This window comes from Brassica rapa, chromosome A03 (assembly GCF_000309985.2).
Source record: "Brassica rapa cultivar Chiifu-401-42 chromosome A03, CAAS_Brap_v3.01, whole genome shotgun sequence".
Classification (NCBI taxonomy): domain Eukaryota; kingdom Viridiplantae; phylum Streptophyta; class Magnoliopsida; order Brassicales; family Brassicaceae; genus Brassica; species Brassica rapa.
The window spans coordinates 26,697,991-26,717,757 of record NC_024797.2 but is presented as its reverse complement, the minus strand read 5'-3'; the positions used below and the strand labels follow the sequence as shown (position 1 = coordinate 26,717,757).

The window sequence follows — 19,767 nt, the reverse complement described above, 5'->3', positions numbered from 1 at the left end:
AAGCTGAACCAGTTCTTTTTTGGTTTTATTCGGGTTTGGTTTAAGGGTTTATCTTAATCAACACATATTTACGCAACTCCTATCAACAAACAATGAGATCAAATAGATATGATAGTTCTGTTTCATAAGTATAAGAAACTAGATGTTAATTTTTTTCTCAAAAAAAAAAAAAGTATAAGAAACTAGATTAAACAAACAAATATTTAAAGAGTACAATATGATACTTTAATTATGAGATAACATTTGGAACTCTTGAGACTTCAAACACAATTACACAACCAAAATGGAAAAGAATAAATAAAAGATGATTCCGTCTTTCTCTTTTGATGTTCTCTTATATTCTTTTCTAGATATAATGAAGTTGAAATGTAAAAGAACAACATTGGACACGACTAAACCAATCGCAAACCATCTGGGAGTTGTTCTTGATGAGAGGAGTCTTGGTCTTGAGATAAATGCTTACGGCAAGCATAAAGCACTGCCGAATGAAAACCAGATGGGTTGTCTATGAACACAAAATGGCCACCCTACAAACATTTTTGACCAAACAAAATCTCATATAAGCATCTTCTTTTTCTCTATACTTTCCTCTTAAATGTGTGATAAATCTATATAGAGACTGACTGACCTGTGGAACACGAATGATTTCGCAAGGGACCTTCATGTGTTTCCTCGCTTCCACTGCGCCTTGATAGTTCATCCAATCATTCATTCCATATATAAAAGTAGTTGGCACTTTCCACTCTGATGCGCTTTGTAAGAGGGGCTTCCGAGCAAATGCTCCAAAGGAGAAGATGTATTTCAAGCACAGCTCTCCACTAGCCTTTGCAGCCAAAGTATGATACACATAATCTAAAAATCAAGACCATCACTATCAGCTAATTACTCATCATTCTCCATTACCTTATATGGAAACTTAAAGAGAAAGAATTGCTCACCGGTAAGCAATATGGATTCCTCATCTGTTAGCTCAGTTCCCTCAGAATGTGCACCAAATCTTGCACTTGTATACCGGTTCACAAGACCTGGACCCCAAGGACCTAATCCTCTGCACCAGAATCATATATTTAGAATAATACTATAAGAGCATCATATATACATGAAAATATCATAAGAGCATACCTAACCAGCTTCTGAGGAGTGAAATTAGACTCCCATAAATGATTCAGGACTGCGCCTTTCCACGTAGCTCTGAACTTAGTGAGCCACTCTGACTTGGGATCTGACTCTGCAGTAAACCCAGCAGACCCCACCAGAACCAAGTGTTGAACATGCTCAGGATGCTGAAAAGTTAGAAATCAAAATTATAAGTCACAAGCTGTCACCTTCTACACATTGAGAGTTCTAAGAAATGTCACCTTAAGCGCGTACTTAGCAGCAACATAACCACCAAAAGAGTGTCCTAATAGAATAAAGTTGCTGAGATTCTTGGATTTACGCCATTCCTCAAATGAGTCTATAAACCATGCCTCTGTCTCTGCATAAACAAATCAAGAACAAAAACAGTTCCATTACTTGTGTAGCAACTCCATATATATATACAAAGCACATTGAGAAAGGTTCCCATGAAACTACTAAAGCCACGTGTCATCAAGACTTATTATACCTTCTGTGCTTTTACACGTAAAATCAGGCCTACTTGATCCACCCCACCTAGAGCAAAAAAAAAAGGAAAAAATTACTTTATTATACAGAGACACAATGAATCCTTTTGGAACCAATGGCAAATTTGGTTTGCTTACCCAAGTTGATCAATAGCGATGACCCTAAACCGACTCGCAAGGGCATCAAAATTACGAAAGAAGAAGCCTTGAGAAGCACCGTAACCATGAACCATGACAAGTGTTGGAGAACCTTCCTTGGCGTCAAAGGTGACAGTGTTGATGTACCTAGACTCATTGCTAGAAGACCTAAACCACCTGACTTTGGAGCCTGGTGGTCCTGAACCAATGTTGACTTGCTCCTGTACATAAGGCGTCCTGAAGATTGTTCACCCATCAAGATTAGAAACTTTTAGAATTAAAAAAAAAAAAAAAAACACAAAGGCCTGTTCTGTTATGTAATAAGAAACAGAGTAATTAAAACAGAGAATCAATTTTGTACTTGAGGATGGAGAGAAGACGCTTCTCGGCGGCGATGGTGTTATCGGTGGAGGTCGGAATCCACCGGAGTGAATTGGGCCTCAAGATTTTCCATTTCGACTTCGCCGCGTTCGTGGCAGCCGCCGTAGCAGCTGATGAATCGCCCGCTGACTTTGAGATTTCCTCCGCCATTCTTGACCGGAATCCACAAATCAAGGAATCTCGGATTTTTTTATTTAATTTATTACAATTAAATTCTGAATTTGTCACGAAGACGAAGACTAGAGGTTTTGCTGCGATGTCGCGACGCAAAGGATATTTATATATGCTCTCTGTCTGATGACCGCAACACAACGTCATTGATGACGTCATGTCTCTTGCAAAGCAAGACAAGAAGCTTCCCCTGTTGTCTTAATTAGACTAGAAGATTTGGATTGTAACGAGAAAAGTTAACCTAAGCTTAGCTTATTTTATAAATAGCTTTGTTACTAATTGCCAAGTAGTTCAGATAATGATCAAATAGTTGCATGTTTTTTTAACCATACTTATTTATTGTATTGTGACCTAAACCGGTTTACTTAACCGGAACTAATGTTTCGATCCCATTCTGGTTTAATTAATTCACTTTGCTAAGCTGACAACAAAAAAAAAAAAAATTCACTCTGCTTTTTTGGAACACTATTAATTCAGTGTGCTTAATCAACTTGAAATCAAATGTTACAAAACTCACTTTTGTGTTTCTTCTCCACCTAAGAACAAGAGGTTGAACCGATTTTCCAGTGGTTTAAGCAAACCGATGTTACACATCACATAATAGTAAAATCCAACAGCCAAAAAAAAAGGAACAAGATCCAAAAGGTGATCTCAGTTTTTCAAACAAATCACTGAGAAAGATACTTAAATCTGAAACATAGTTTTGATTTCTAATCACTAAACCGATTCTAGACTCGTAAAACGACACTAACTCAAGTCGTTTTGGTTTAGCTTGAGCTTCTGCTGCAGCTACTAGTAGTAGTAGTACTAGTACTAGGGTTGTTGGAGACGCCAAGACAAAGTGCTTCAGCCAATGGTCCACCTGGTGTTGTTGAACATAGCCACGACGGTCCTTCATGGCTAATCCACTGATGCTGGCTTCTTCCCTCACCTTCCTCCATGCCTCCTCCTCCAGCCATTGATAGTGTCAGTGAGCTTCCCATCGCCTCATCTTGCTCCCCTTCTACCAAAAACCGCCTCGTCTCTTGGCGGTTTGGACTCAATAGACCCTCCAATGCTCCAAATCTCTGGTCTACTAATGGATCATTCTGTATGTAATTAAGATCATATTCAAATCCACGTTTGAGCTCCCTGCTTGATCCAACCTTCAGCTGAGCAGCTTCATGAATCTCCGGGTTTAATGTTGCTATGGAGTCGCCTTCTTTCATAAGCCACCTCAATCCACTTCACATACCAACCAACAAAGTTTCAATTATTTCAATACTTTGATAAATGTGTAAGTAAACACGCACCTATGGTGATGATCATAAGAAGAGGAAGCTGGCGGAAGAGTAGAAACCGCAGAGAACTGGCTTAAGGGAGGTCCGTAGAACTGAGGATAAGCTGTAGCGAACTGGCTAGCAACGTTCTTAGTGGTGCGAGCATCATTGTGGTGAGAATGAGATGGTGTTTCCACATGCTTTCTTGAACGAGGACGGCTCTTGTGAGCGTGCCTCTCACAGTATTTCTGATCAGGGACCACGTTCCTAGAGCATCTCCATTTCTTCCCGTCTGTTCTCTTGCACCTCCATGGCTCCATATCAGCCGTGTTGTTGCTTGCGTTTGAAGCAATCCCCAGCTTCAGTGAACCTCCTCTCGCCACTGTCACTGTCACCCACGACATCAGATGCATATAACATGAATACATGATAACTAAGAGAGATAGTGAAAGATGAGGAGATGTTACCATCATGATTGTTGGTGTGGTTCCTGGAGAAGGGTGAGAGAAGCTCAGAAGGAACAGGAAGAGAAGCCATCATGTACTTGAATATATTCCTCTGTCTCTCAAGCTCTTGCCATTGAGCTTCACTGAAAGCTGCACCTTCCTTTCCACTCATGCTTCTTCCCATCTCCCCTGGATTTAACATCCACAAAATTTCACATCAAGACAAAAACATCTTCAATCTAGTTGAGAAAGTGATAAAAGGAGAGAGCTTTAAACCTGAGGAGGTCAAGGTGAAGAAAGGGTCAGCAACTGAAACACCAGCAGTGGAGTTAGAACCCCCTAGAGAGAACATTTCACCAAGAGTAGAAGTGTTTGAAGCAGAGAAGATTGGATCGGCAACACCATTGGAACAGTAACAGAAGGAAGCAGAGGCCGGCGATGAATATGAATGATAATGATGAGACGGTAACATAACGTCTTTATGAGAGTGCTCTACAACTCCAAAACCAAACCCACCAACAAAATCTTCCTTATTACGTTCCGCTCTTGTTCCCATTAAAACTAAGAACAACAAACCCCACTCGAAAAGTCTCAACCTTTTTACCTTAAAACTCGATTAGAAAACACAACAGAACACATAAACAACAGAACAAGAAACCCCTTTTTTTTGTTATGCTTTGTCTCTGTAATGGAAACCAAAAAGCTTCACCCTTCAGACAGGACCTGAATCCTAGGGAGACATACCCACAAGAACACAAAAGCTCCCTCTTTTTATATTTCTCTCTCTCTCTCTCTATCCCTCTGATCAGTGGCACTTAAAAAGATGAGGCTGGGGAGAAAAGGTTTAGGTTAAAAACGAGTAGGAGAAGCGGTGCCGTTTTTTGAGAGCCTCATGAGCCATAAAGCTTTTCTCTTTTTTGCTTCCTTAGTCTCTAACATTCGACCTTTGTTCCAGAGTACAGACAAAACTTTACATTAACTCTCTCTCTCTCTCTCTCTTCCACCTGACACAGGCAATAAACACCCACGTTGTCGTTTCCTTCACTAAACACCGTTAACTCTCTCTCTCTCACACACCGCCTCTTCAAAAAGTCTTTTACTTCGACCTTAGGTAACGTCTTCTCAAACTTTCACATCGTAGTCATGGGGATAACAACAACAAGCTCCGTTAAAGTAACGGTGCCTGGAGATGTGTGTTCGGGTAGTGGGACCCCACGTCTAACGTTTCCGTGAGAGCTTCTCATAGGGGACCAGAGGGGATGTGATGCTCTAACTAATTTACCCCTCTCGGCTCACTAATTTAGATTTTACTATTATCCACCCCGACTTCTTTTCTTCTTTGTCTTTTCGACCCCACTACTTTTTTTTTGCCTCGGCCACTTCTCTAGTTCTTTCTGATTTAGCTAAATTTCCTCTTTTATATAGATGGTTAGAAGATGAATTATTAGAGGATAAATTGAAAATTCATTTAATTATTGGCTGAAAATTCATAATATTTTTATAAGAAGAAAATATAAAAGGCTAATTCTAGTGTTATTTTCTTTGTCGTATAGGACCATTCAATCCACAAATGTTCAAATGTCTTGAAAAAGTACGGTTCATCAAGGTCATTGTTCGTCGTTAGTGATATATAATTGGTGGTTACTCTTGAATGCACATGTTCTCTTGAATGCCTTCTTAACTATACGGAAATCACCTAGTCAAAAAATAAAAAATGGGATCATGAAGGTTTATGTTAGAATTTTGTTACGTATCGATCATAAACATGTGCCAAACTATATTGCCGCGAGACTACCAATTTTTTTATTACAGATTCATTTAGTAATATGTGGAAGCAAGTAGTGTAGGAATGAGGATAGAAATGTAGATAAAATAAAGAAATTATCCGTTTTAAGAGGCGGTCTGACCTGTTTTCGAGAAGATCTTGGCATCAAGTAGAGTAGGAGACAATATTCTACGTGTGTTCCAGCATCTAGATACTGAGAGAAGACTACAAATGTGAAATAAGCTTATCCGTTAACCATGATAGGACTAATGATAGCAACGTGGAACTTAAACAAGTCTAAAGTCAAGTAGCACAAAAGATAAAGTATAGGGAACCACTAAAACTATATAGGAATGTCTCAAGAACCATTAGGACAAATAGAAATCGGACTGGTTTTGGAGTTTGTGAGAGAACAGACCAGAAGTCGAATATGTGGGAGTGGGATTGTTAGCAAAAAAAAAAATGTGGGAGTGGGACAATGACACAGTATTCGTAGATTCATTTTTTCAATGGTTTATTTATTTTTTATTTTTTTAATTCTGATGATCTTATTAAACAAAGAAATTTGCATTCAATAACCAAACAAAAACTCAAAATTAACTATATAACCAATTTCACATACTCTCTCCTCTTTTCTCTTCTTATTTTTCTCTATTTTCTTTCTACAAAACTAATTTTTCTTTTTTTTATAGTTATTTCACAAATAACCCCATTAAACAAAGGAAAACAGCCCAAAAATATAAGAAAAAATAAAAGAGGCCAAACAAAGCCCACAGACGAGTCCCACGAAAAAACCAAAATAAAGTCTAAAGGAAGTCGATCGTGACTTGAAATCCACATGTTTCTTTTAGTGTGACAGGAACACGTGCCCACCATGCGGGCCACCACCGCGCTTCAGTGACAAGGACATCTCCGGCGAAGATCTAATCGGCGGCTCACCGGAAACAAACCAGAAACAGAGCCCCGTACCAAACACCTCGCCGTCGATGACATCAGGAGATGAAGGCGTCACTATCTACAACACCTTAGTCTTTATCGTGAAATCTCATACATCAGAGGATAATAAATCAAATCAAAATGACTTGATTCTCCATCGAAATCCAGTAGATCCACAAGAGAACTAAAACCAAATGATCTCTCTTCTTAATTTGGAGTTTCTATCGAGAAACAATGTTCTTGATCCAATTGAGTAACGAAACGATGAAAATAGAGATAGCTTGAGGAAGATAAGATCAGACAAAAGCCATGATGAACCCGGAGAAGACCAACGCCATCACCACGAAGAGAAGTGAGACGTGGAGCCAAGTGCCAACGGAAACATCAGAGGAGCTGATGTACCATCGGAGCTAAAAGCCAGCCGACCACCCAAAAGAAGGTGTGATGCCGGAGACCAAAACCGGTAAAGTCAGTGCTAAGGAAGTCACTGCTTTCCGAAGACTGAAGCTCGATCAACGGGAGGCAAGGCCGGAAGAAAAACCGACCAAAAGACAGAGTGAGACCTCGGAAAGACACTTATAAGTGATTCAGTTTATTTACAAAAAATATTTTCTGTATAGACAAAAAATAATGTGTGAATGATATTTTTCGTTTTTGTTGAACATGAGTTTACAATAGATTAGTGGTGAGGTGTTGGTGTCGGACGTATATCGAGAAACAATGTTCTTGATCCAATTGAGTAACGAAACGATGAAAATAGAGATAGCTTGAAGAAGATAAGATCAGACAAAAGCCATGATGAACCCGGAGAAGACCAACGCCATCACCACGAAGAGAAGTGAGACGTGGAGCCAAGTGCCAACGGAAACATCAGAGGAGCTGATGTACCATCGGAGCTAAAAGCCAGCCGACCACCCAAAAGAAGGTGTGATGCCGGAGACCAAAACCGGTAAAGTCAGTGCTAAGGAAGTCACTGCTTTCCGAAGACTGAAGCTCGATCAACGGGAGGCAAGGCCGGAAGAAAAAACCGACCAAAAGACAGAGTGAGACCTTGGAAAGACACTTATAAGTGATTCAGTTTATTTACAAAAAATATTTTCTGTATAGACAAAAAATAATGTGTGAATGATATTTTTCGTTTTTGTTGAACATGAGTTTACAATAGATTAGTGGTGAGGTGTTGGTGTCGGACGTATATCCTTAATAGGGTGCTAACCCCCGACTTCTTTTCTTCTTTGTCTTTTCGACCCCACTACTTTTTTTTTGCCTCGGCCACTTCTCTAGTTCTTTCTGATTTAGCTAAATTTCCTCTTTTATATAGATGGTTAGAAGATGAATTATTAGAGGATAAATTGAAAATTCATTTAATTATTGGCTGAAAATTCATAATATTTTTATAAGAAGAAAATATAAAAGGCTAATTCTAGTGTTATTTTCTTTGTCGTATAGGACCATTCAATCCACAAATGTTCAAATGTCTTGAAAAAGTACGGTTCATCAAGGTCATTGTTCGTCGTTAGTGATATATAATTGGTGGTTACTCTTGAATGCACATGTTCTCTTGAATGCCTTCTTAACTATACGGAAATCACCTAGTCAAAAAATAAAAAATGGGATCATGAAGGTTTATGTTAGAATTTTGTTACGTATCGATCATAAACATGTGCCAAACTATATTGCCGCGAGACTACCAATTTTTTTATTACAGATTCATTTAGTAATATGTGGAAGCAAGTAGTGTAGGAATGAGGATAGAAATGTAGATAAAATAAAGAAATTATCCGTTTTAAGAGGCGGTCTGACCTGTTTTCGAGAAGATCTTGGCATCAAGTAGAGTAGGAGACAATATTCTACGTGTGTTCCAGCATCTAGATACTGAGAGAAGACTACAAATGTGAAATAAGCTTATCCGTTAACCATGATAGGACTAATGATAGCAACGTGGAACTTAAACAAGTCTAAAGTCAAGTAGCACAAAAGATAAAGTATAGGGAACCACTAAAACTATATAGGAATGTCTCAAGAACCATTAGGACAAATAGAAATCGGACTGGTTTTGGAGTTTGTGAGAGAACAGACCAGAAGTCGAATATGTGGGAGTGGGATTGTTAGCAAAAAAAAAATGTGGGAGTGGGACAATGACACAGTATTCGTAGATTCATTTTTTCAATGGTTTATTTATTTTTTATTTTTTTAATTCTGATGATCTTATTAAACAAAGAAATTTGCATTCAATAACCAAACAAAAACTCAAAATTAACTATATAACCAATTTCACATACTCTCTCCTCTTTTCTCTTCTTATTTTTCTCTATTTTCTTTCTACAAAACTAATTTTTCTTTTTTTTATAGTTATTTCACAAATAACCCCATTAAAGCCCAAAGGAAAACAGCCCAAAAAATAAGAAAAAATAAAAGAGGCCAAACAAAGCCCACAGACGAGTCCCACGAAAAAACCAAAATAAAGTCTAAAGGAAGTCGATCGTGACTTGAAATCCACATGTTTCTTTTAGTGTGACAGGAACACGTGCCCACCATGCGGGCCACCACCGCGCTTCAGTGACAAGGACATCTCCGGCGAAGATCTAATCGGCGGCTCACCGGAAACAAACCAGAAACAGAGCCCCGTACCAAACACCTCGCCGTCGATGACATCAGGAGATGAAGGCGTCACTATCTACAACACCTTAGTCTTTATCGTGAAATCTCATACATCAGAGGATAATAAATCAAATCAAAATGACTTGATTCTCCATCGAAATCCAGTAGATCCACAAGAGAACTAAAACCAAATGATCTCTCTTCTTAATTTGGAGTTTCTATCGAGAAACAATGTTCTTGATCCAATTGAGTAACGAAACGATGAAAATAGAGATAGCTTGAGGAAGATAAGATCAGACAAAAGCCATGATGAACCCGGAGAAGACCAACGCCATCACCACGAAGAGAAGTGAGACGTGGAGCCAAGTGCCAACGGAAACATCAGAGGAGCTGATGTACCATCGGAGCTAAAAGCCAGCCGACCACCCAAAAGAAGGTGTGATGCCGGAGACCAAAACCGGTAAAGTCAGTGCTAAGGAAGTCACTGCTTTCCGAAGACTGAAGCTCGATCAACGGGAGGCAAGGCCGGAAGAAAAACCGACCAAAAGACAGAGTGAGACCTCGGAAAGACACTTATAAGTGATTCAGTTTATTTACAAAAAATATTTTCTGTATAGACAAAAAATAATGTGTGAATGATATTTTTCGTTTTTGTTGAACATGAGTTTACAATAGATTAGTGGTGAGGTGTTGGTGTCGGACGTATATCGAGAAACAATGTTCTTGATCCAATTGAGTAACGAAACGATGAAAATAGAGATAGCTTGAAGAAGATAAGATCAGACAAAAGCCATGATGAACCCGGAGAAGACCAACGCCATCACCACGAAGAGAAGTGAGACGTGGAGCCAAGTGCCAACGGAAACATCAGAGGAGCTGATGTACCATCGGAGCTAAAAGCCAGCCGACCACCCAAAAGAAGGTGTGATGCCGGAGACCAAAACCGGTAAAGTCAGTGCTAAGGAAGTCACTGCTTTCCGAAGACTGAAGCTCGATCAACGGGAGGCAAGGCCGGAAGAAAAAACCGACCAAAAGACAGAGTGAGACCTTGGAAAGACACTTATAAGTGATTCAGTTTATTTACAAAAAATATTTTCTGTATAGACAAAAAATAATGTGTGAATGATATTTTTCGTTTTTGTTGAACATGAGTTTACAATAGATTAGTGGTGAGGTGTTGGTGTCGGACGTATATCCTTAATAGGGTGCTAACCCCCCCCCCCCCCCCCCCCCCCCCAAAGATTTATTACGCACTCTTTATGTTTTTATTTTATTTTAAATCAATATATTTCTATTGTCTAAATGGCATATTTGCATTTGCATGTGAATAAGGCGATGATGCATTGGAAGTGGGTCAGATTTACCAATATTAATGAATGTCTTGGACCCATCTCACCATCTATGATTCTGCAACTTCAAGTTTCAAAGCTCTACATGCATATCTATAATTCTATATAGTAAGTTAATGTGATTCAGTATAAAGGTTGATGCAATAATTTGAAGGCTTGCATTCGTTCTATCCGTAAGGCTCTCACCATTGATAACGGACGCTAAGTTCTTCACTTTTCACCAAAATAAAAGAAAAAGCAATCAAAAAATTCTTTACAATAGTTTAGAATTCTGTAAAACGAATCATTAGTACATGTGTTAACAGGATTAAACCTTTAGGACAAGGCATCATTTTCGTTAAATAATCTTCTCTTTGTGTGAATATGTCTTACCGCTATAGTACATATGGTTTGCGTATTACTAACATTGCGTCGACCGTCCACTATGTGAGGCTCTTTCCAAAATAATCCACTCACAGAAATTGATTATTTTCATTATCGATTTCAATTACAGGTTATAAACATTGCATCACAAGACGAATTTTACTTCATTTTATAATTGTCAACATAATTTTTTTAGTAATGGCATAGAAAAGCAACCTGATAATAGTGAAAACAGAAACAAAACAAAAGCAACCGGAAATATAATAATCATAATTTAATTTTTTTTATTTTTTGGGATTCTCCAAGTAAAAGTTGCGTTTCTCTTCCTCGTCCATGAATGCAGTAACATGAAAAGACTTGCCGAGTCCCATAGGAGTCTTGAAGTAGATCTTCTTGCTCTTTGGCTCCTCCATACTCATCTCCACAATCGGAACCCACATAAACATCTGCTTACTCTTCACCCCTAATTTAACAATTAACATACACACACAAATATATACATAGTTATATAAACCTATGAATCCATGTATATATATAATTACTTGGAAGGGTACCTGTCATCTTCTTCATACAACCCTTGTCGACATATGCGGTGACCTCAAGAGCGTAAGAAACTCGAGTGTTGGTGGCTTCAAAGAAATGTTCATAAGGAGTGTCTTGCTTCATCCACACGAAACCCGTGGCTCTAACTCTTCCACATTCCACGAGGTTCTTCAAAGGCATCACACCTTTTGGAAATCCTAGCTCCTCTAGAAGCTCCACCGAGTTCTTGTAACACTCCTCCGCTCCGTACACGATCTCAGCTCCAGCTCTCTCCCCTCCAACCACCACGACTTCCTCGCTCGCCATTTGATTGATCACAAGATGAGAGAATTCAGCAAGAAAAAACTGTATGTCTTCTTCAAATATGAAGAGCAAATTAATATAGGCTTTTGGAAAATGTGACAATTTAAATGAAATAAAAAGAAAAAGGGAAGACATTAGAAGATGTGACAGGTAGTTGAACAGTGGGGTGGTTGTATCGGTATGAGTCATTATTTGTTTGCCTAATTCTCTCTCTTGTTACTTTCGTGTGGTTTCTGTTTGGTTACCTAATTTCCCATATATATTTTTTTTGTAGAAGGCAATAAATATTTGTATTTATTTCTTTAGAAAAGTCAAATATACTAATATATATTTGATATTTTTAATAATCTATACATGAATCTGTAGTATGAAATATAAATCATCCTAATAAGTAAGAAATAAAATACTAATAAATATTTGATAATTTTTTTAATATTTCAATACACTACCTATAGTGAAAAGTATTTATTCTCCTTATAATAAGTAAGCTATGGTTTGGGGAAGGATTTCATAAGAAACTAGGTGCATCCTAATTAAACAAGATCCTATTTGAATGCTATAACTAGATTATGATCCGCGCTTTCAAAGTGTGGATTTTTTTTTCAATTGACAAATATTTAGTAAATGTCATATTTTCATATATTTGTATTTTATTTTATAAAAGACTTAAACCTTTTATTTTTATTTATCGTATTTCATTTTAAATGACTATTTATGTTTAAAAAATTAAACTTTATTTCTTTAATGAATTAAGTTGGTATAACTCTGATAAATTAATTTTATTATGTGATTAATATTTTAATAAAAAAATATATACTTTTAATAAAGATTTATACTTTTCAATGAAAAAAATCAATTTTTTATGAATGCTTAAATTATATTAAGAAAAAAATAATAATTAAGAATAGTTGAAAAAAAATTATTTGAACTTGGACTCAATGGCCTAAAGAAAAAAAATATTAAAATTGGATCTGATTTTTTAATCGGTCCAAATGACCCAAGAGAGATCTGATGTGGGCTGGAACCGAAAAAATGATCCAATATAGATGTGTTATTAATATTACTTGATTGCCCTTAATGAAACATGCAATGTTAGTAAAGAAAATGATATATTAAGGTAAAAAGGACAATAAAATTCTGCTTTAATAGTATAGATAGAAATTTTGAAATAATTAATTGTTCAAAATAAAGGATACTGAAAATCATATTACATGCAAAAATTGTGGTCTCGTAAAGATTAATGAAGTTCTTCTGACTATTGTAATGTCACAAAAAAAATTTGTTGATAAGTCCTCTAGGCTCTAGTTCATTTTTTTTAATAATTAACCAATCAAAGAAACAACTGGAAAGTGTTGCATTACTTGGAAAATTCTAGTTTAACAAATTATCTGTAACACTTTTCTGCAATGAGTGAAGCATGGTATGAAACTTCGAAAGTAGATGGACACGAATGTTAAAATATATGGGCCAACGAGGCAACGACCATAACTGTTTCAGACAACCCAAGTAAGATGCAAAGGTAATAACAGAGAAGGTTCTGTTGACGTAAGAAAAAAAGGCAAAAAAAACAACTTCACATTATTTGATTATATCACGACTCTATGCAAGTAGGTTTTACCCTAGTTCCTGCAAATTCCTACCCAAAAAAAAGAAAGATAGATTCTTGTTCACACGTCTGCTTATTATATTTAGAATAGGATGATCAGATAACCCTTTACTTTGCATAAGTGATCAGTTCCCTTCATGAAGCAAAAAACTTCATACATATCGGAGGTTTTACTCCAGCGAGTGCAAGTACCGCCGCCGGTAAAGTCCAAAGCCCTTCCCCACAAATTAGCCCTGAGGCGACCGCCGGAACCATAACCTCTGCTTTCTTCCTATTCATCTTCTCACAAACAAACACAATCAAAGTCCCTACACACATGTCAATAGCAAAATAAGCTCCGACCAGAAATGGAACCGCCATCGCCGTCGGAAGCGGCATGAACCTCCCAACCTTCGCCGGACTAACATCCCTGACGACGTTGACCAAAACTGCAAACCCGAAAAACCCATAACACATCTGGAGACAGTGAAGAGGCAAAGCAGAGAAGCCTTCCACCCCAAGAATCGCCATGTTCCTGTAAATCAACGCGTAAGGAGCCTTAAACTCTCCTTTAGGGTTTCCAACGTCGAACGCTGTGTAAAACAAGAAGAAACTTAAAGGCGACACGATGCATCCCACGACCGTTCCGATCATTTGGCTAGCGAACATAGCCTTAGGTGACGCCATCGTGTAATGAGCCGTCTTGAAATCTTGCATCAAGATGCAAGAAACCGAAATAACCGATTTGATCAGTCCACATCCGGCTAGTCCGGCCACAACTCCGTCCTCTCTACCCGACACAGCCGCGAGAATGAACAGACCGATTTTACTATAGTTATAAGCCATGTTGATGTCTGTAAGTCCAGCTCCATAGGCGTTACAGAAAGCAAGAAATGGCGCGAAAATGTAAGCTACAATAACGTAGTACCATTTGAGCTGAGGAAATATCAGAGGAACCACCAAGGTTGAGACAGCAGCGAAGGTTAAGTATCCGGCCACTCCGATCCACATCGGTATTTTGTCTCTGAGGAAATTCTCATCTTCTTTGAGAAACTTTGGTTGTTTCTTGTCACTCACGTCATCAAGATCGTTAGGTTGTTTCTTCAGTTTTGCGTTGATACTAATAATGGTGACACAGAGGATCTTAACGAAAGTGTAGAGACCGTCTCCGAGGATTAGAGCTACGGATAAGAAGACTTGGTAACCGTATAAGCTTTTCATGTTCTTTTCATCGATATTATTAGGGAACCAAGAGCCTTTGAGTTTATCAAGAAGAGGCCACATTAAGCCATAAGAGAGGACAGCTCCTAAAAGCAAAGAGAGGTTAACCAGATGTGAACATATCATTCCTGCTCCTACAAATGTCATGCTGAAATCAAAGAAGAACCTGCAAAAAGAAAAAGAAAAAATCAATTTCATGATTAAAGAAAAGAAATTCCATAAATATTTACTAACACACAATTTTATTTCAAAACTAGTACACTAGAAGAAAATCTTCTAAAATAGCATATATTAAAAACTAAAAAGAAATTTTATTTTATTTTATATTTGAGTTTAGATTTAGTGATTGCCGTTTATATTTATTATTAGGAGGTGGGTTAGGGTAATGGTTAAAAGTTTGAATTAATTCAGTCATTTTTTACTTTTGAATTAGTGTTATTTTGAGGACTTTTATGTGCTATTTTTTTCATAATTTGTTTGTGCTATATAAAGGATTTACCCATTTAAACGCATAATTAACGATAAATGTAATTTTGTCTTTATAACCGATGCTTACGTTTGTTTCCAAGCTTTCAAGCCAAAGGTTGGGAACTGAGCGAACCCACAACCTTCTAAGCCAGAGAAAAACCACTGGAAAAAGCCCCACAAGAAGCTAATTGAGAAGTACTTCATGAAACCGCGCACTTGTTTCCTGAAAATCAATTCATTTAAGAGATTAAGAAACTTAAGTAACAAGCACTTCTTGTAAACTAGGTTAACTAACTTACTTGGACTGTGCATCTCCTTGTGTGTGGAAGCCATTGATGAGCACAGCACTAGCTAAACCACTCGGGTATGTTAGCTTAAGGTCAATAATCATAACCTTACGGAGAGGGATCAAGACGAAAAGACCGACGAAACAAACGGCAAATACATAAGCAGTCATCCAACCAAGACCTGGTTCTTTCACACTCTTCGCAGAATTACCCTCCATGTTCGCACCAGATAACTCATATGTCCTATGGTTTAACCCCAGAAGATACGAAGCAAACCCTCCTGAAAATATTCAAGAACAAGCAGAAAAATCAAAATTCCACAAGTTATTTTATATTTATATATACACCCCCAAAAGAAAAGGCAACTGACTTACCAAACTTAAAATTTATTTTCTTGGAACAACTAATATACAGTATATGGAACCGTTTTACATACCCTTCATTAAAATCCTTGCTTGTTTCCCAAGAAAGGAAAATAAACTAATAAAGGAAAAAATAATGTTCTTAACCTCCGACGGCAATGCTGTAACAAGCAACAGCAGATGTCTGAATCATTGTGTTCTCTTGTTTTGTGAATGGCTTTGAGACAAATCCTGATTTCTTGAGAATCTTAGTCCATGTCTTGACGAAGACAAAAGCCAGGAAAGCTGCAGAGCTGTTGAGATGAGGGACAATTCCTGTAGTAAGATTTAGCTTCTGAGCTATTATACTGAACACAACTCCGATCACTATGCTCACTAACACGCCTCTAACCGTTATCTGCTTCGTCCATGGTTCAATCTTCCTCCCAGACATCTCTTCCTCTGTTTCTTGTCCCTCTTCTTGTAGTGAGGGCTGATTATTGTTTTCATTTTCTTCTCTCTTCATGATCTTTCTCTGCTCTATCTCCATGGAAACTGAAGGACGAGCAAAAAAGAAGATATTTGAGCTCTGCAGATCACAATTCTTATACGGTATATATATACGCGTGGTTGTAATGTTTTAATTGTCCTTTAAAACTTAAGGTTTGAAAAATCAAATTCGGGAATTACAATTAAATGTCTCGTACAGAGCATTCATTACGTGTAGAATTTTCACTTTCACTGAATTTGAAAATTTTTAAGTGGAAGATTGATACTCTACGACCGTCTATCTCCACGTCTATCTCCACGATGTGTGGGATATTTGATAGACCCCTGTAGAAAACGTTCCAATAGCAATAACTGGAGTTTATCTCCAAAATACCAAATCAAGATGGACTATTTGAACATGCTACATAGATAAAAAAAATTATTTAGAATTAAAAGATTACCACATCATATAACCATGATACATAGATACTCCATCCGTTTCACAAATATAAAATTTTTAGTGTTTTCACATATATTTTAAAAAACATATTAAATCACTATAATAAATGTATCATGTAATTTTCGATTTTCAAGAACTTTTAGCTAATAATAATTCAATAAAGTCAATTAATTTATCGAAAATCACAATTTTTTCGTAGAAAATACAAAAAATCTATCTTTTGGAAACATTTTTTTCTTCTAAAACATCTAGCTTAATGAAACAGAGGGAGAGTATTTATTTGAGTAGACATCTAACTTAGTTTATTCATCTAAATAGTCACTGATTACGTAGATACGATATTAAGGACAGTTGGTTCATATAGATGCACAATCGATGTTTCTTAACATAGAAAGACTAGTTTGCACTTGGCTTCCAAATTCATAGTTTATTTTGGAGGTTGACATGCATATACTAAATAACTATGTTAGTATTCAACTATCAAAATATTATAGGCAGCATAGCTTTATTTTTCTCTTATCCACTTTTCGTGTTGCTTTTTAAATAGTATAAATGTCACTAAATAAACCTAGGAATTAAAATCTTATAGTGGTTACAAAATTGAAAGAAACCAAAACACTTTAAACTTCTCAGCTACGATGTTGCTTTCTAATCTGTACAAACTTGCGTGCACTGCATTGTGATTATTATACCTATTAGTGATTAGATTTCCGGACTTATAATCAAATATGGAGGAGAAGAAACAAAACATTTTTAGTGGAGATATTGATAGGTGGATGGAGACGAAAGAAAAAGAAAATGTATACCACTCCTTGACACCATTCATTTGTTAGATAATCTCATTCACTCCTAAGTCCTAACATCACAACTTATCATCATAGTCATATAGCCCTACATTGACTCCAAACGACGACCATTGACTTTTCAGACCCCTTGCGAAAATGAGGACAACTTATTTCATTTCTGCATTTGTGTCCAAACAGCTTATATGGACAGCATTTATCAACGAGTACTATATTCTTTACATTCATTGTCATGGTGCCCTAAGTTTTTGTTCGTTGGAAAGTCTACCTATTGTTATCTTCAGTGACTTGTTGAAAAAAGAGGCAGCGAGATAGAGATAGATAGACTATGTTCTTACTTACATGCACATGTCACCCATATTACCGTGATTAAGATATCACACATGCGTCTAGTTTCTAGTAGCTGTAGTAACTCGATTCTTTTGACTCCTAAAAGAGAGTAAGCGCATTCGACTTCAAGGGCTACTCCATAAGCTGCGTCGTGTTCCTCTCGACTCATATTGTTTCTTCGTTTATCTCTGCTTTAATCCTAGAAACAGGTGTACTATATTCTAGCACTTTCTGGAGTGCGGCAAGTGAGCGGAGTCGGAAGCAGAAATCGCCAAGACGAAGCGAATTCTCAGGCCTCCGGAGACGTGATACAGAAGAAACCAAAGTCTAAATAATTTTCCCTCGCTTTTTCTTGCATCCGTTCAAAAAGGCTTGATTTCCATAATAAATGTCCTAGTTAGCGAAAGAGATCGTTTGAGTTTTTCAAAGGGCCGGCCCAATATGGATTTGGGCGTTTATCAAGAGATGTGATATATACAAATCAACAACCCATCATTAAGTTTGATGATTTATGTTCTAACTAATTTTTGATTGATTACTAGTTGACCAAAATAATTTGTCCAGACATACTCAATCAAGAAAAATGTAGCTGAGAAGTTTGAATGATAGAGAGAGAGGATGAAAATGTTGGTTAAGTGAGAACAAGGGTGAGAGAGTGAGTGAAAGTGATGAGAATGGAGTGATATTGAAGGTAAGAATGAGAGGGAAATTTAGTGTGATGGTAAGGATTAGAATCACAATAAGAATAAAAGATTGAATACAAGTGGAATTGACAGAAATATATTTTCAGATCATTTGATCAATAATATGTGAGAGAATTTTTAATATGTGATAAAAACTGGTAAAAACTTTGCAATTGACAAAAAATAGTTAATATAACTGAGAGAGAAATTAGATATTGAAAAAAAAATATAGTTTTTTTATCATTTAAACACTAAGGCGTGACATAGGAAGTAATGTTTTTAGATATTGATTTTGTCGCTCGAAGCTATTAGTTTAAAAAAATTAAATTGTTTTTATGAAATTCTTCGTTTGAGTGATTTTAAAAATTAATGAATGTAATTTGTGTATATTCATAATAAAGACAAAAATTATTATTTTATGGTTTTGTGTTATTTTTTTTAAAGGAGAGAGAGAGAGATAGAGAGAGAGAGAGAGAGAGAGAGAGAGAGAGAGAGAGAGAGAGAGAGAGAGAGAGAGAGAGAGAGAGAGAGAGAGAGAGATGGACATGGAGAGAAAGAAGTATTTAGAGATAGAGAGAAAGAGACTGAAAGAGTGACTAAGATAATTATACACATATATATATATAGAGAGAGAGAGAGATGTGAAATAGAGAGAAAATAAAGATTATGATATATAGTGAGGTTGAGAGAGAGAGAGATCGGGAGAGCTATAAAAGGAGATGAAACAAGTGAAACATAGAGAGAGATTAGTGTTTAGGGTATATCCAACGGTTTTGGATTTAGTGTTTAGGATTCACCCAATGGTTTAAGGTTTACCAAAAGATTTAGAAAATATGTTTTAGTATTTTGCTGACGGCGTTAATGTTAAAAATCTTTTTTTCTTTGACAACGACTACTATTTTTATCTATTTTTGAAACATAATATAAATTTTTATTATTTTATTTTTTAAGAATAAAAAAATGTATATGAACCAGCAAACTATTATTAGTTGGTTAACTCAAGAAAAATTCATGATAAAATATTAAATTAGTAAATATTCCCATATAAGTCAAAATAGCGGTAGTAATAAGATAATCAATGAATTAAAAAGATTTACCTTTTAATCTGTTTCAAAAAATAAAAGGTTAACGATGAGAGAGAAAATGATTATATATATTGAAAAAAGTAAGGAATCACATTATGAACTAATGTTTTTCAGGTATTTATTTTATCGTTAAAGCCATAAATTAAAAATACTTAA

General features: G+C 36.6%; 4 protein-coding genes across 5 annotated transcripts; all 4 read right to left on the bottom strand.

Annotated features, from left to right (window-relative positions):
* Positions 1-170: 170 nt before the first annotated feature.
* On the bottom strand, positions 171-2,685 carry LOC103861466 (1-acylglycerol-3-phosphate O-acyltransferase). The gene is made up of 8 exons (XM_009139175.3): positions 2,104-2,685; positions 1,743-1,979; positions 1,607-1,653; positions 1,359-1,477; positions 1,123-1,283; positions 939-1,048; positions 629-852; positions 171-527 (listed from the first exon to the last, which is right to left on the bottom strand). Exons 1-8 carry the CDS (start codon positions 2,451-2,453, stop codon positions 393-395), a joined length of 1,383 nt encoding a protein of 460 aa, XP_009137423.2. The 5' UTR covers positions 2,454-2,685; the 3' UTR covers positions 171-392.
* Positions 2,686-2,835: 150 nt separating this feature from the next.
* On the bottom strand, positions 2,836-7,100 carry LOC103861465 (growth-regulating factor 8-like). 2 transcript variants are annotated; one of them, XM_018657727.2, is made up of 4 exons: positions 4,276-7,100; positions 4,021-4,188; positions 3,587-3,935; positions 2,836-3,518 (listed from the first exon to the last, which is right to left on the bottom strand). In XM_018657727.2, exons 1-4 carry the CDS (start codon positions 4,553-4,555, stop codon positions 3,062-3,064), a joined length of 1,254 nt encoding a protein of 417 aa, XP_018513243.2. In that variant the 5' UTR covers positions 4,556-7,100; the 3' UTR covers positions 2,836-3,061. The 2 variants fall into 2 exon arrangements, with proteins under 2 accessions (XP_018513243.2, XP_018513242.2); XM_018657726.2 differs by having other exon boundaries at positions 3,587-3,941; positions 4,276-7,085.
* A 3,994-nt stretch (positions 7,101-11,094) lies between these two features.
* Positions 11,095-11,954, bottom strand: LOC103861464. The gene is made up of 2 exons (XM_009139171.3): positions 11,568-11,954; positions 11,095-11,476 (listed from the first exon to the last, which is right to left on the bottom strand). Exons 1-2 carry the CDS (start codon positions 11,860-11,862, stop codon positions 11,298-11,300), a joined length of 474 nt encoding a protein of 157 aa, XP_009137419.2. The 5' UTR covers positions 11,863-11,954; the 3' UTR covers positions 11,095-11,297.
* Positions 11,955-13,296: 1,342 nt separating this feature from the next.
* Positions 13,297-18,775, bottom strand: LOC103861463 (metal-nicotianamine transporter YSL1-like). The gene is made up of 4 exons (XM_009139169.3): positions 15,930-18,775; positions 15,433-15,700; positions 15,222-15,356; positions 13,297-14,831 (listed from the first exon to the last, which is right to left on the bottom strand). Exons 1-4 carry the CDS (start codon positions 16,309-16,311, stop codon positions 13,601-13,603), a joined length of 2,016 nt encoding a protein of 671 aa, XP_009137417.1. The 5' UTR covers positions 16,312-18,775; the 3' UTR covers positions 13,297-13,600.
* Between the last annotated feature and the right edge of the window lie 992 nt (positions 18,776-19,767).